General features: G+C 40.7%; 1 protein-coding gene across 1 annotated transcript in view; it reads right to left on the bottom strand.

The window, feature by feature from the left end:
• Positions 1–1,883: 1,883 nt before the first annotated feature.
• tacr1a (tachykinin receptor 1a) overlaps positions 1,884–14,419 on the bottom strand; it is a 29,761-nt gene continuing 17,225 nt past the window's right edge. Inside the window, exons 3-5 of the mRNA XM_041042223.1 lie at positions 7,189–7,339; positions 5,533–5,729; positions 1,884–2,727 (exon numbers count right to left, since the gene is read on the bottom strand). Coding sequence (XP_040898157.1) covers positions 2,382–2,727; positions 5,533–5,729; positions 7,189–7,339 — 694 coding nt within the window. The 3' untranslated portion in view covers positions 1,884–2,381. The remainder of the gene's footprint in view (positions 2,728–5,532; positions 5,730–7,188; positions 7,340–14,419) is intronic.

The following is a 14,419-nucleotide window of genomic DNA, read 5'->3' on the forward strand; positions in this document are numbered from 1 at the left end:
CTGAAATATGATTTAATCTAGTCAGTCTCAAACATGTCTCATATCACGTCTCATCATACCTGATAAGGACGTGAGACTACTGAAGTGATTTCAAACGCAAAACAAGAACAGGGAACAGTTGTAAAAAACTTGTTTCTCTTTTTTCAGGAAAAACAGGATTTTTAGACTTAAATGCTTCACTCACACATACTAAAATGGATCATTTTGTTCTCTGTATGAATCATTGTCTGATAAATTACAGCTTTGCTGTTTGAAGTAAATGAGCCTGTGTGTTTGTTCTGTCCTCAGCAAATATGTAAATCTTGTGGATTTAGTTCTTAAGCTCACTGCAGGATATTTGTAGAAAAATATTCTGGCTTTCAATAATTAACTCTTAATTTAATTTAAAGAAAACTATGCTTGAAGTATGTGGCAAGTGACTATCTTGAATAGCTTGAAATAAGTTTCATTATCATGTTATAAAGTTAGAATTGTTGAAACTATTCAAACTATTTGCCACAGTATTAAGGCAGTTTGACTGAGAGTCCTGCCAAGCGTGTCATTTGTTACAGTGGTAGTGTGTTCCTGTGCATGTGTGAGTGTTTACCACTGTAGGAGGGTCAAGACATTTTGTCCCAGTGGGCTTCTGTACCCCCTGTTATCTAACCGTCCTTTTCCTGGACCCCCACCTCACCCTTTTACAGACGTTGTGTTTTAGCAGCAAGGCACATCACTGCACATTAACATGCACCTTGCATAGCTGGATTACATTTTTTATGGAGCGACAGAATATAAAATGTGAATATCTGAAAGGACTGAAGAAGTGATCACCTAAACCATCCGCAGAGGAGGTCAGAGGTGAGTTGTTAACAAGAGTGAAAATACCAAGAAAATGCACACAAATAAAACAGTGTGGACTGACTACACATTAATGTGAGGTACAAATGTAATCCAGCTGAGTCGCATCGAGGCACAGAGTGCATGCTGCTGCCAGGTGGAAGGCTGGAGCAGCTAATGAGAGCCACATGAATGTTTCACATTTTGAAAGTGGTGCCTTGCATTCAGATCACGACCTGATGTCCTGTGTCTGATACAGGTGGAGCTGCTTGGACAGACAGACAGGCAGCGGATGGGGCAGCTATTATTGTGAAACTGAACGGACTCTGTAGTAAACTGAAACATTTCATCAGCTCTCGTTTGCAGATCAATCTGAGAGCTGCCCCCCAGTGTTGTTTGGGTTTAGTGGTGTCATGGAGGACTACATCTGGGATTCATGTCTTATATTGGGCAGTTTAGCTTTTCGTAAAATGCTTGCATTCACTTGAGGTCTTCTGTTGCCTCTTCAGTATTTGAAGCACCTCTGCGTTTCAGAGATGATACTCCCAGCTGTTGAAGTCAGTGTTTAGACAGATGACAGCTGAGCCAAACACTGCTGGCGTTTCAGGTGATTGCCAGAACTTTTCAGCAGTGCCTGCAGGGGATCCTTAGAGCACTCTTTCAGCCACACAGGCACTCATTTTTCACATTGGATTGCTGAGGAACTCCTGCTCAGGGACATGGAGCTGGCATTCTGATCAGCTCTCACACACACACACACACATGCGAGTGTGCAACACACTAGCACATACAGAGTTCAGGGTTTATACTTTGTTGTTTTGTGTCTCCATCACCTCTTCTGGGGAAGCCTTTCAACTGAAACAACACATCTGTCTGTGTTTCCAACATGTATCTTCTGGGGAGAGAGAGAGCTCCTGTAAAATCCTGGTTTTCTCCACTAGAGGTGTGGAGAACTTTCAGAAAAGCTGGGGTCTCCGAGTTCCGACTTTTTGCAGAGAACACCCCTGTTAAAACCAGAAGCTGCTGTGTTCACAGCATGCTGGTCTCATGTTATGGCTCCTCTCTAAAATAGATTGTGTGAAGTCACACAGCTTGTGCGATTGAGGATGTGTGAACCTTCGCTCTGCGCTGAGAGAGGGCTGGTGTGACAAGCAGAAGCTGTGAAGCTTGGAGGTGCTAGCGTCTGCTTCAGTCTAGCTTTTGAACCTCAGTGTGCTCATGCTGTCGGAGTGTTCACCGTCACTTTTTGGCACAGAGCAAACTTTTGTAATGAGTTAATGATCATTAACCGTGAGGAGCATGAGTATTTTATACAGAGGGCATCGTGGGTGAAGACAGTGCTCAGTGAACTGGGATTTAGTCTCACATGCAAATGATCTAACGTGACTTTTTCTAGTGAACTCACTGGAAATGTATTCATCAAACACTCAGTCACAGTCACTTGCAGACAAACTCACACTTTCACACTGTACTTGTGTGAACACAGGCAGGCAAAAGCAGCAATCTGAACAGTCAACTCACACTCTCTCCCTGCTGTCCAGCAAACCACCGCCTCTGTTCGAGATCTATTCCTGCAGGTTGTTACTGGAGTAGAAACTAGACGTCTCTGATACCGTTTTGGAGACGCTCCAGGATGACGACCCATTCGAGGTCAGGTCCAGGGAGGAGCTATGTGGCCTGGCTGCGACCGCAGCCCCACTGGGCACTGCACCTGCTGTTGCCTTGACCTTGGGCTGCTCCATGTCATCCCCAACCTGGAGAACAGTCGACACAGTGGTCTCCATCCGGCTGGTCTTGTAAACGCTGGTCTGGGTCTGAAGGTAGCGTGTAGACTTGAGTTCCAGGCCTTCATAAGAGCCTTGAGGGACGCAGGGGCAACAGCGGAAGGCTTGTTTAAAACCAGCACGAAACCTGTGCAAGAAAAGTGGCTCAGATTAGTCTTATTTAGTTTGGTGCACATTTACTGCTGTGGCTAAAAGAAATCCTTGCAACAACCATAACCTACAAGGGTTTGCTCATATGAAAGCTCCTCTTTCATGCTGATGAACTTCCTTTACATCCCTGTATGTTTCATGTGCTGCCATGTGCAACACGCATCAGATCTACTGGTTAACTTGACTGTATCTCCCATACATTTGTACAAGTCATTAGGTAAGTGCTTGTTCAAATGGGCTGTAACAAACCCACATGTGATTATCACCAGAATCTGTAGTTCTCCTTCAGCTCACTGTTCTGGTTTTACAGCCCTCAACTTCAGTGTTTTGATTCAGTTCCCAGGTGCAGCAGGCAGCTGTTTTCAGTCAAAAAGCTGATAAGCAGCAGCAGATCACACCTGGGTGTTTTATCTTGTCATTTGATACACTGATATTATAAAAAAAACTATCAATAGCTGCTTTAACAACCAAACACAACCAGCATGCATCCGATGCTGTTCAAATCCTCTAGATATTATAGATGCAAAAAAAAAAAAAAAAAAAATTCATGGGAGGATTGATTACTTTCAAAGAGAAAGAAAACCCATAATATTAACTCTTCTTTTCCTGTTCAAAGTAGTTCTTCACCAAAGAGAATACAACATTATGGACCTCTATAACCCACATCACTATCTGTCAGTGCCGTGCAGTGGATGAAGATCACAGATGAGGTCACATTCATGGACATACCACATGTCTTTTATAAACCGGCCTAGGACTGAATACAGGTAATAAAAACAGAGAGGGAGAGAGAGAGAGTACCTAAAAATGCTATTGTAGGTGCAATGTCATTGTGTTAGGTGATCATGAAATGTAGTTCACATAAATCACAGATAATTAAAATCCCATGACAGTAAAGTGATCCCGAACCAAATCAGTGTTTAAATCAGTATTTACATCTTCGGCTGACAACGTTTTTTTTTCACACAATCAAAAGCAGCCAGTTTGGAAATCTTCCCAATCTCACAAGACTGTTTACTATATGCTACAGCTTAACATAGAAGCACAGGAACAGACAGTGTGGGAGACCGAGTGGTAGTATTTATGTTCTGATTAAGGAGGATAACAGAGATATATACTGTGAAAAAATAGTCAGAGAGCAAAGAATGTGTGTGAGTGAAGCATTCTAATGTTAATTAACACAACATGGTGCATGTGGCATTTAGTGGCGACCTTTATTGGCAGAATAATTTCAGACATTTCGCATAGAATTGACAAACGCCACAGAAGGAAGAGATGAAAGAAATAAGCATTTTGAGTCTGAAATGTAGAAATCAGGAAGGGCTGGCAACTGATAGGAAACACCTCACCTCAGTAAACACACAAACACACATGAAGCCCAGACAGAGAAGTGAGGAAGGGGGGAAAAGGGAAAATGTCAATCGTTAAGCGCAAGGGAGAGATGAGAAGACTGATGGAAAATAAGAGGAGGGGCCCGTCATCGGTCATGCATTTGAATTTAAATCGGCTGAACTGAACTGAGACAAAAGCCAGTCAATATCCCGTACAGAATGATGACTAAACCTCAGCTCACCGTGGTCCAACCCACATATTTTCATTTTTAGAACTTTTAGAAGCGAAAACACCCAAGTGTGAAACCTCATTTCTCTGACAGCACAAAGACAATTAACAGGTGGCTGCGATGCAGAGACAATGGGAGATGATTGATTACAGACAATAAGCTGTGCTGACCGTCTGCCTTTACTCTGCCAAATAACCATCTTTAAATTCAATGACATTTTAGTTGACGTGTACCTGTGTGTGTGTGTGTGTGTCTGTCTGTCTGTGTGAGAGAGAGAGAGAAAGAGAGAGTGATTGGCTACGGTCCTGAAGGACAATATGATTGCTGCTAAACAAGAAAAAGCCTTTTCCCCTCTTTGGAGATTTTCTGTCTTTTCTTAAAAAAAAAAAAAAAAAAAAGTGGACACATGGACATACATGCACTACTTCATCTTGTCTAAGGACAGAAAATACAGTGGACATTTTTTTTATCCTATAGTGATGACTCAGAAATTGGTAAATGGTCTTTTGAAGATCTTTTCTTTTAAGTCTACTCAAGAACAGGATTGCCAGTAAGGGATCCATAGTGGAACTGTAGTGAATAAATGACAATAGTTAATTTCATGATGTTGTGAATCAGGGTGGCATGTGAGAAATTAGTAAGTTTCATCATGTATTTCATGTATATGAAGAGACAGAAGAAATTTAAATATAGTGTGTTTTGAAAAAAAAGATAAAATTTTTCTTTGAATTAGAAAAAGGAAATTCAACCTTAAAATAAATAAAAAAGAAGAAAGAAAAGAACAGAACTTTGAATTCCAACTCGTCCTTTCAGACTTAATGGACATTTAATAGATATTTTCTCCCATATTTGAGTTGTAGCTCCAAATTACTCTGAATTTATAAAGACAGCAGGAAGACATGATACGATTGTGGAGTATACATTCACAGCAAACAGCAGCAATAGAAAACCAAAATCAGATAATATATTTTCTTTCCTCTGGTCTCACATTGTGCCTACACAGGAGGCACAGTATTGCGTGTAGGTCACTTGTGCTCAGAGCCCAACACACAATCACTGTACTTAAGCACATAAAACATACACCCTGGGCTGTGTATATGAAATTTGAATCCATTTTCAAATAAAGACCTGGTTCATCTTGCTAAGTTTCTGAATATTTGAGAATTTGCTGTAAGTGAGCAGTGCATCTACATATTTGTGCATGTGCGTGTGCTGACTGACCTGTCGTTGAGGCAGCAGTAGATGATGGGGTTGTACATGGTGGAGCTCATGGCTAGCCACATGATGGCCAGGTAGACCTGCTGGATGAACCTTTCCTCAAACATTTCAGGGAAGAACTGGTGCAGCAGGAAGTAAACATGGTAGGGCAGCCAGCAGATGGCAAACGTACACACCACCACGATCATCATCTTCACCACCTGTTGGACACATGACAGCATGATTTTTATTTCATTCTGGATTTGACTAATTAATACTGCACCAGAAAGGCTAAAGGGTGAGAGATGTTGCAGATTGCTGCTCATTATAAAAAGACATCAGTACAATGAACCTGACCTAAAATGCATAACATGTACTTGCTTCATAAATAATCTATAATATATATAGAACCAATGCAGGAATACCACCAGTCACGTCAAAGTTACAGCTTGTATTGTCAGTGCTCTGCTTGTTTTTGGTAATCTTTAGATGATGAGACATGCTGCACTGCATTGATCGTCTCCTCTGAGGACTCAGCATTCATCCTCTCTTTCTTTTTAAGCCTCTCTGCTGGACAAACAAATGGCAACAAATCTGTCTGCCCAGAAAAATGCTCAGCTGCTTTGAACTTTCCGTCTGTCAAAATGGAAATCTAATGCAAACAGACACATTATTGACATTGTCAGTAACAGACGGTGAGCACTGAGCATGGATTAAAAAATAATGTACATGGACAGATGTAACAGATTTATGAGGCTGTGTCATCAGAGTGGGAGGTGGACTGGTGTCCTTCATAGGTATCCTGATGAAATTTGTATGATCAATTCAGCACTCTGAATAAATGAAAATGAAAACAATCGTGGCTTTGGCTCTTTTGGTGTTTTTGCAGCATGTTTGTTCTGAAATGTTGAATGTCTGTACATATGTCTGCAATCCATCCAGTAACTGAAATTTCATTCTGTACAAAAAGTGCCATCCATGGGACCATGTTACTTGTATAGTTTTAAAAAAAAAAGATTAATAAACATATTAATCAAAGCAAGACATAAAGTGAAGGAGCAATCGAAAATACAGAAAACTACAGTAAAATAGCGTTAAATCAAGTTAGTGAAGATAATGCTATAAAAAAACTATCAAAGTAAATGTTCACAAACTAACCTGCAGGGCCTGATCTCATCAGTGCAGAGACACCCTAGTAAATATGTCTGTGTAAAGCTTCACAGGATTCTCATTTTATGGTCCAGTGTCAAAAAGACAAGCCTCTGCAAGTGTCTGCATTAGGAGAGTATTTTCTAAGGAACTGCAACCCTGAAACTGTGAACACACCTGACAAGCATGGGCCATGAAAGATAACTGAAAAAAGTGAGAAACAGGTAGAGGAGGAAGAGGAGGAGAGCTGATGGTGAAAACAGGAGATGAAGAGACTATGGTGGGCTCAAAAGACAACAGGTGGGCTGGAAAACCACCAAAGAAGAGAGGATGAAAAGGAGAGAAGCCTGGGATTCAGGTTCACGCTTTGATGATTATTTCATCACCAGAGGAAAAATGAAGAGAGAAAAATTAGGAAAGTGCAGCCACGTCCTGTTCAGTCCTGCAGTGTACAAAAGTGCAAATGACAAGGCTGGGGTAATCTGACTGGTAATCTGAAAGCCGTGGCCTGCCATCGAAAGTGCGCGTTACCTTGCGTTTGGCGGTCAGCTGCTCCTTGTAGCGATCAGAAGAGTCTCCGGGGATCTCACTGGCCCAGAGGGTCAGTCCCACCACCAGATAAGCACAACCCATCACCAACAGAGGAAGGAAGTAGATCAGGATGGCCACACACACATAGTACCTACAATGACACATGCATCCCATAACACATGTAAATCACATAAATGGGTTGCCAGTTGGAAAAACAAGGGCAGAGCTGTGGATTATTCCTGGAGAACACAGATCTCTTGGCCATATATACACATAACCAGATTTCTAGTCCACTGGTAACACATATGCGTGTGCGTGGGTAGAACCTTTTTAGAGGAAGTCGTAACCATTGGATGTAGAATTACGAGCAGCAGCGGGGGCACACACTGTGTCTCACATTGTGAAATCCTATTTTGTATTTGGATGAGAGCAAGCGCTGCAGCAGAGACATTTTTAAGAAGCTGTTCCAACACTTGCTGCAGGAGGGCTACAGAAGGACCATCGGACAGACTCAGTGGTGTTGGAAAGGTTTGAAGCAATACTACCACAGCATGAAGAAACACACTGGAGCCAGTGGCTGAGGCCTGCCTAGAAGTCACGACGCTAATTAGAGCAGTGAACCACAACAGTGAAGCTGTGGGCAGGAAAACCAAAATAATTAGCTGAAAGATGCTAAACCACTCTGAAGAGGTATGGGGAACAGTAGAACTGGGTGTTCGTTCTCAGTGAGCAAGAGTAGATTAATGACTATAGATGCTATAAATAAGGATTTAGAGATATGGTGAACACCAAATATAAGCACTGTCCTTCATGCAGCACTCAGCAATGCAGTTTAATATTTAAGAGCATTTCCTAGTTAATAGAAGACCTGTGAATCTATTTTCCATCCTCCCCACTAACCCTGAAGCACTGACGCAGCAAGTAATCAGACAAAAAGTTGCTCATTTGAGTCGAGGGCTGACCCTATCGTCATTAGTGCGTTTGCCAGAGGAATGTACACATAGTCTTACTTTTAACACAGTTTAAGATGTGACAGGCAGCAGTACGACCTCTGCTCCAAGAACTGTCCAGTGAATTTAAACCCTTTATGAAATAATTAAATATGACAGTTTCAGTATCTAGCTAATGATTTGCTAATCTATCACAGACACAGTGTTTGATCTTGTTAACTCCCTGTAAAGTATGTGTGCAGTAATATGCAGTTAATATACTGAATGTATGTCTGTGTGTGTGTGTGTGTGTGTGTGTGCATTAATGTCAATTAAAACGTGGCAAATTGTATTATATCACTTTGAGCTGTGTAGATTTAGTGTGTGTATATTGTGTTCAGAGGGGGATGACCCCCTGACTCCAGCATCCGCAGAGGGACAATCTGTTTTCCCCTCTGTGAAAGCTGCAGATGAGCCTCACAGGCCATTTCCTTGGCAATTAACTACAATTATGTTAATCCCACTGAATACCCAGAAGCACAGGAGCTTTCATCAGAGTAAAGATGACCACATGCTGACACACGCTGACACACACTGACACACACACACACACACAGCAAAGAAGGTGTATTACCCAATCAAAGGAGGACATTGTGTGGACGACTGATATCATGTTTAGTGTGTAGCCTCAAGGGATCTCATGTGCAGTTAAAACTTATGAGATACTCATCTGCTTTAAAAGTCTAGCAGTGTGGTGCACTTTTAAAATTGAGCCTTAACTGCAGTGAAAGAGTAAGCTGAAACAACAGTCATGTATGAAGGTCCTATATGGGAAATCTACAGTGTTGTATGGCTACTATCGATGATTTGATTTATGCTAGTTACAGTTACAACATGCATGGTATCATAAAATAAAACCATGGATCTAATTAAAAAAAAACAACAACAAATATACCAGTTAATCCCTCTCTGTGGGAAAATTGTTTTTGCCAGTCTTTTTTCTCTTTTAAAGTATGTTTGTCCTCAACTCAGCCTCTTCTTCTGAACTCTTTCATCCAAGTCCAGTAATTACTATTGGCCTGTTGTAAAATAAGGAAAACCTGTTAAGTCAATTGAGTATCCTCCAAAGTTCTTATTAGATTGTCCTTTAGGAAGATTTTTCTTTAACATCATAAGGAACGTGTACAGTCTACAGTACTCTACAGGCTATATTCAATAAAAACACAGCTGTGATATGTGATGGAGCTGTCTTATCCCTTAGAAACTGGTCATAACCTCACAGATGTCTGAAGATGGCTATTGGTTTAGAGACACTGCCCTGAAAATCTCCTCTGTTCGAATCAGGTTTTAGTCTTTATTGGGAACTTCAAGGAATCATAAAGAAAATCAAATTAGATACTACAGAACTGCCTGATCTTGTTAGATGGTAAAGGGTCTGAAATGGTCTCACAGGTGTTTTCAATTACTGTGGCTGATTAAAGCTGTGCTCAGGATGAATTTGAACAACCATGCTGAGGATCACAGGATGTCCAGTCATTGTACCAGTTAGAATGATAAAGGTGTAAGCTGTCCTGCCGGGAAAAGGAAAGGTACATCAGGACTGAGTTCAAGTTTGACAAGCAAATTGGACAAGGAGAATTAAACTTCAGCAATGAAATGTGTGCTGTCAGCTGTCTGAGCTGATGTTTCAGAGAATGGAGGGCTGGAGTTCACAACAGAGGAAGAAGTGTTGTGTTGTTCGCAAACGTTAGGTTCAAAAGGACTAATCTTTTAGGTGGTGTGTGTTCAAGACACGGCTGATTCAGGTTGCTGATATTTATCTGCAGGGATTCAACAACATTGGTCTTGAACTGCAATGCAGATATATGACCTTAGCTAGACTGATATTCTTTGCATAGGCAAACATTTAATTAACAGACACACTTAAAGATACTGTCTTGAAAAGAGGACAGCTATATACACTCACTGAATGGAGTGTGTGTGTGTGTGTGTGTACGGCACATTTACAGAATACAAGGCTGTCTCGGACACAGCCAATTTCAATACAGTCTTTTTCTGCTTTAAGCTAAGTGAGCTCATCACCCTGTGGTGAATGTAACCTTAAGATGAGGTGGAAGCTTACAGGTGTGGTAGGTAGGTAGGTAGTCGACAGTGGCTGAGTTGCTCAAGCTTTTCCCCTGTCCCTCTCCCTTCCACTCATGTCTTGAAGTCTCAAAGTTTTATTTAATAATGTGGTGTTGCAAAAATATACATGCTGCACATAACAGGGTAGGGCTTTGTCAGAGCATGGGCTTATTCTTCACGAACGACCGTTATCAGTTCACTATTTAGCGAGCTGAACTGAATGTCCGACCATGTTTCAGTTCAGTAAGTGGGATTACGCAGTCAGAGCTATCACTGCATGATTTGGTGAATTAATGTTTTGAATTAAAACTTTGAATGAACTGATTCTTATGATTCATTGCACTGAAAATAACTGCTTGGCCCATCACTAAGAGGAGGCTATTGTTGCCTGATAACTGTGTGGTGCCTTCTGCTTTTATTTAACCTCCTCTGTAAAAAGCATAGTTGCTCCACAAATGAGGGAAGCTCTGCAGACTGAGACAGGAGCTGATGGTAAAAATGGGTCTTTTGAATTAACTGTGTGAACCCGTTCTTTGATAAGTGTCTGAAAGCTCAGCTGTTGCTCTGTGGAGTAAACTGTCATACAGGTAGTCATAGGTGAGTAGCATTAGCCTGCTCCTGGCTGGATAGCCTCTTAGCTGTTAGCTCAACAGCTACATTACTTAACGGCCCTACGAGTGGTCTCTACATTACCAGACTACTAACTGCTTGTTTTTGTTAAGATGTCAAATGATGCAACAAACTAACAGCAGACAGAGAGATGCTGCAGTCTGTACACTCCCACACAGACCTGAGAAAAGGTCTAATCAGGTAAACTAAGTGAAAACACCTGTGTGGGTTAACCATGGCTGTGCAGGGGCTCCTACAGTTTGTAGATAAATTCTTTAAATGTGTGTAGAGATTTGATCACAGTGATGGTAATGTAAGGGTGGACACTGACAGTGGACAGGTGAAGGTATATATAAATATGTCAGTTAAACTTCACAAAGAGAAAACATGTCTTTGCAAAGGTTTAATGCTTTTTTAAAATGTTTTTCTTGAGCTGTTTCACCACCATCCATTTATTTTAGTAATTTTCAGCTGGGAGCAGCATTCCATTTGCTTTTTGCATTGAAAAGCTCACTCAGAAATCAAGCGGGCATTCTGACTTTTATTTTTTTTTTTGTATACTTCGACCATGGCTGTGCTCAGGGGCACAAATAAATCCAACAGAGCTGTTGTTAATATTATTGGTGACACCTGTGCTTTTTTTTCACACACTTTTATTTTTTTTTTTGTTTGTTTAAGTGAGTGGAGAAGAGAAATGCAGTTAAACCTAATCTTGTCATTAATTAAACCAAGCGATGTCAAGCAATTTGCCTCACCTGTGTAATGAAACACTACTTAAAGTGCTAACTAAAGCAGGAGGGCACACAAGCAGCACAGAGAGCGCTTACCATGAGGCTGAGGAAAATCAATTCAGAGAAAACGGAAGCTACAGCAATCCACTCAGTAGCAGAAATGTGATTTGTATGCACACAAGTGCCCATAGGAGTAATGAGCTTAGAGGAAAACTCTTAAGTAAATCCTTTTGTCTATGAGTGTGTTTGTGTGGGTGTGTTTGAGTGTTGTTCTCAAGAGTTCAGATTTGAGCAGAAGAGACAAGAAACTGTGTATCACCGTTATTTGCTGAATACAATTTAATTTCGGGTAGAAAAAGCAATAGTAACCAGATTAATTTTATCTTTTGCTCTCTCTTTGGCATCCTTCATTGGATTTGTTGTCAGAGAGGTGTGAAATTGGCTGCAACAGCTTACTAATACCCTAACATGAAAAAAGATAGAGTGGAAGAGAGCTTAATATAAAGGAGAACAGGTAGTCAGCATTTGTAATTCATCAGCATTGCCTAAGATAAATTTCTTTAATGTTTGCACAATTGCTCACACAACAGCCTCAAGGAGGAGAAATGCAGGGCTGGTTAATATATTCTGGTCTTGTAAAAGCTAAAAGAATGTTAAAAAGAAGAAAAGGCATTGGGCCCCATATTTCCATTCTTGGCTCTTCTGTTATATGTGTGTCATTTTTCAGCTCTCAGACTTTTTTTTTTTTTTTTTTTTTTGCAGCTAGGACACAGAGTTTCTTTCCTGGAAAAAAATCAGGTGTCAGTGTGACTTGCCAGGATCAGGCTGTGGGTAAAGATATTGTCACAGTCAGTTCTCTGAGACTCAGAGAGGTCCTCATCACGGTAATGCTGAAAATGACACACTCATGACACCAGATGTCATGTCCATCTAAATGGCATATGGACTCTTTCTGAAGTGCTCCTTCCTTCTAACTCCTCCAGACAGTGAATCATGAAGCACAAGTGTAAATCATGCATAAAGCTGATGGATTGATTTTCGGATCCTACTGATTTGCATGATTAAAGTGGCTTTGTAGGTGGTATGATGGTTGGTACCAGATCCAGAATCACAGAAAAAACAGCCTTTGCTAGGATTAATAAAATAATAGTGCCAAAAAAAAAGAAGAAAAGATTGAAAGAAGAAAAGAGATGATTGAAAACAACATACTTTCAGTGTTTTATTTGTCCGTTTTATTCTACAAGTTGACTCACACGTCTTTATGCCTTTAATAATTCCACAAACACAATGCTGCTGAAAGTGTAGAGGTATTTTGATAATCACTTTATAGTTCAGAAAACATGTCCAGTATTTGGAGGTAAAGTAATCATCTGGATAATGTGGAATTCTGACGGCTGAAGCAAGACTTCCCAACCTCACAGAGACTTCTTAACATGGTTTACTTCAGCAGTGTTTTTCGTCTGATGTTAGGACTCACTGTGTGTGTGTTTCAAAAACAAAAAAAGCACAGGGAATTCAGTGTACTTGCGTGGCTTCTTCTGCTCAGTTTGTCAAAGAGATGAAAATCATGTCTCTGCCAACATTTTCTTGACAGACACACTCTCACAAGTGTAAAGACATTTACTATGCGGCTGCCTGCAAACAGACGCCATGAGCTACAATTCACGAAAAGTGTCTAAAGACGTCTTTGCTGATGTATGTTGCAGCGCTCTGGGTATAACTGATGTAATAGCAGAAATGTATTTTTAAGTATCAATCCTATGGTCACTCGGCAGAATCTTGCTGCAGGGAGCTGCTAGGATTGAACAGTCTTCACAAATAGTATGCAGACTGTCTCAGACTGGTAATGCATGCTCTTTTTGGCATATTATGTTGCTGGTTCAACACTGATACAAAATATATACAATTACATTTTTTTCATTAATGTGTAAGCTGTGTTTTACTGTTGTACTTGAGGTGGAGCTAGCGAGTTTCGTAATGCTTTATTTTCCTGTAATTTCCCAGAAAGGTACAGAACTGTAAATTAATCAGGAGGTTCCTGGAAAGAACTGTGCAGTTTGGCATTTATACTATAATGACATGAACAGAGTTTTCAGAATTAATTGGTTCCAGTGAATTGTTAGTGTAGCCCAGTTTCGTATTGTATATTCTCTTTGTAGTTCTCTCTGAATTGTGGTGAACTAGAAGTATGAAGTGGCATGAAATGGAAATAGTCAAGTAAAGTACAGGTACTTTAGTACACTACTTGAGTAAATGTACAATGTGCCTAGTTAAATTCCATCACTGTTTATTTATGACCCTATTTGAAGTCTCGGTTTCCTCATTTTCAGTGAACCGACTATAGCTGAAGTATCACCCTGTAAGAGCAGAGTGACTCCCTGACAGAGTCTCCCTAGGGGCCCCCAGCAGACCCTTAGCTCCCACTGATGGATGACGCTTTGGGGAATAGACACTGTACTATGTCACCTTGCTGTCATACAAGCTGAATCAATAAAGCCACAGTCAGTAAAGGCCACAGAAGCTCTAACAAGTTATTTGCAGTAACCTATGTTGTTTTAATATTTCGGGCTCCTGCCTTTTCTCTTCCCCCAGTGTGTGTGTGTGTGTGTGTGTGTGTGTGTGTGTGTGTGTGTGAATATGCTAGTGTGAACATGAATACAAATGCAAACGTGGTGAGCAAATATTTAATGCATGGCAGCAAACAGGGCTGGCTGAGCTCACCTTCAGTTCAGTACCATATCACAAAATGAATTGTATGAACACCGACTCTACAGTAGCATTAAAGTGCAGATTACATGAAGGAAATGCATCTTTATGTGCATAATCAAACTGTACAAG

The sequence above is a fragment of the Toxotes jaculatrix genome, chromosome 7 (genome assembly GCF_017976425.1).
Source record: "Toxotes jaculatrix isolate fToxJac2 chromosome 7, fToxJac2.pri, whole genome shotgun sequence".
Taxonomy (NCBI): domain Eukaryota; kingdom Metazoa; phylum Chordata; class Actinopteri; family Toxotidae; genus Toxotes; species Toxotes jaculatrix.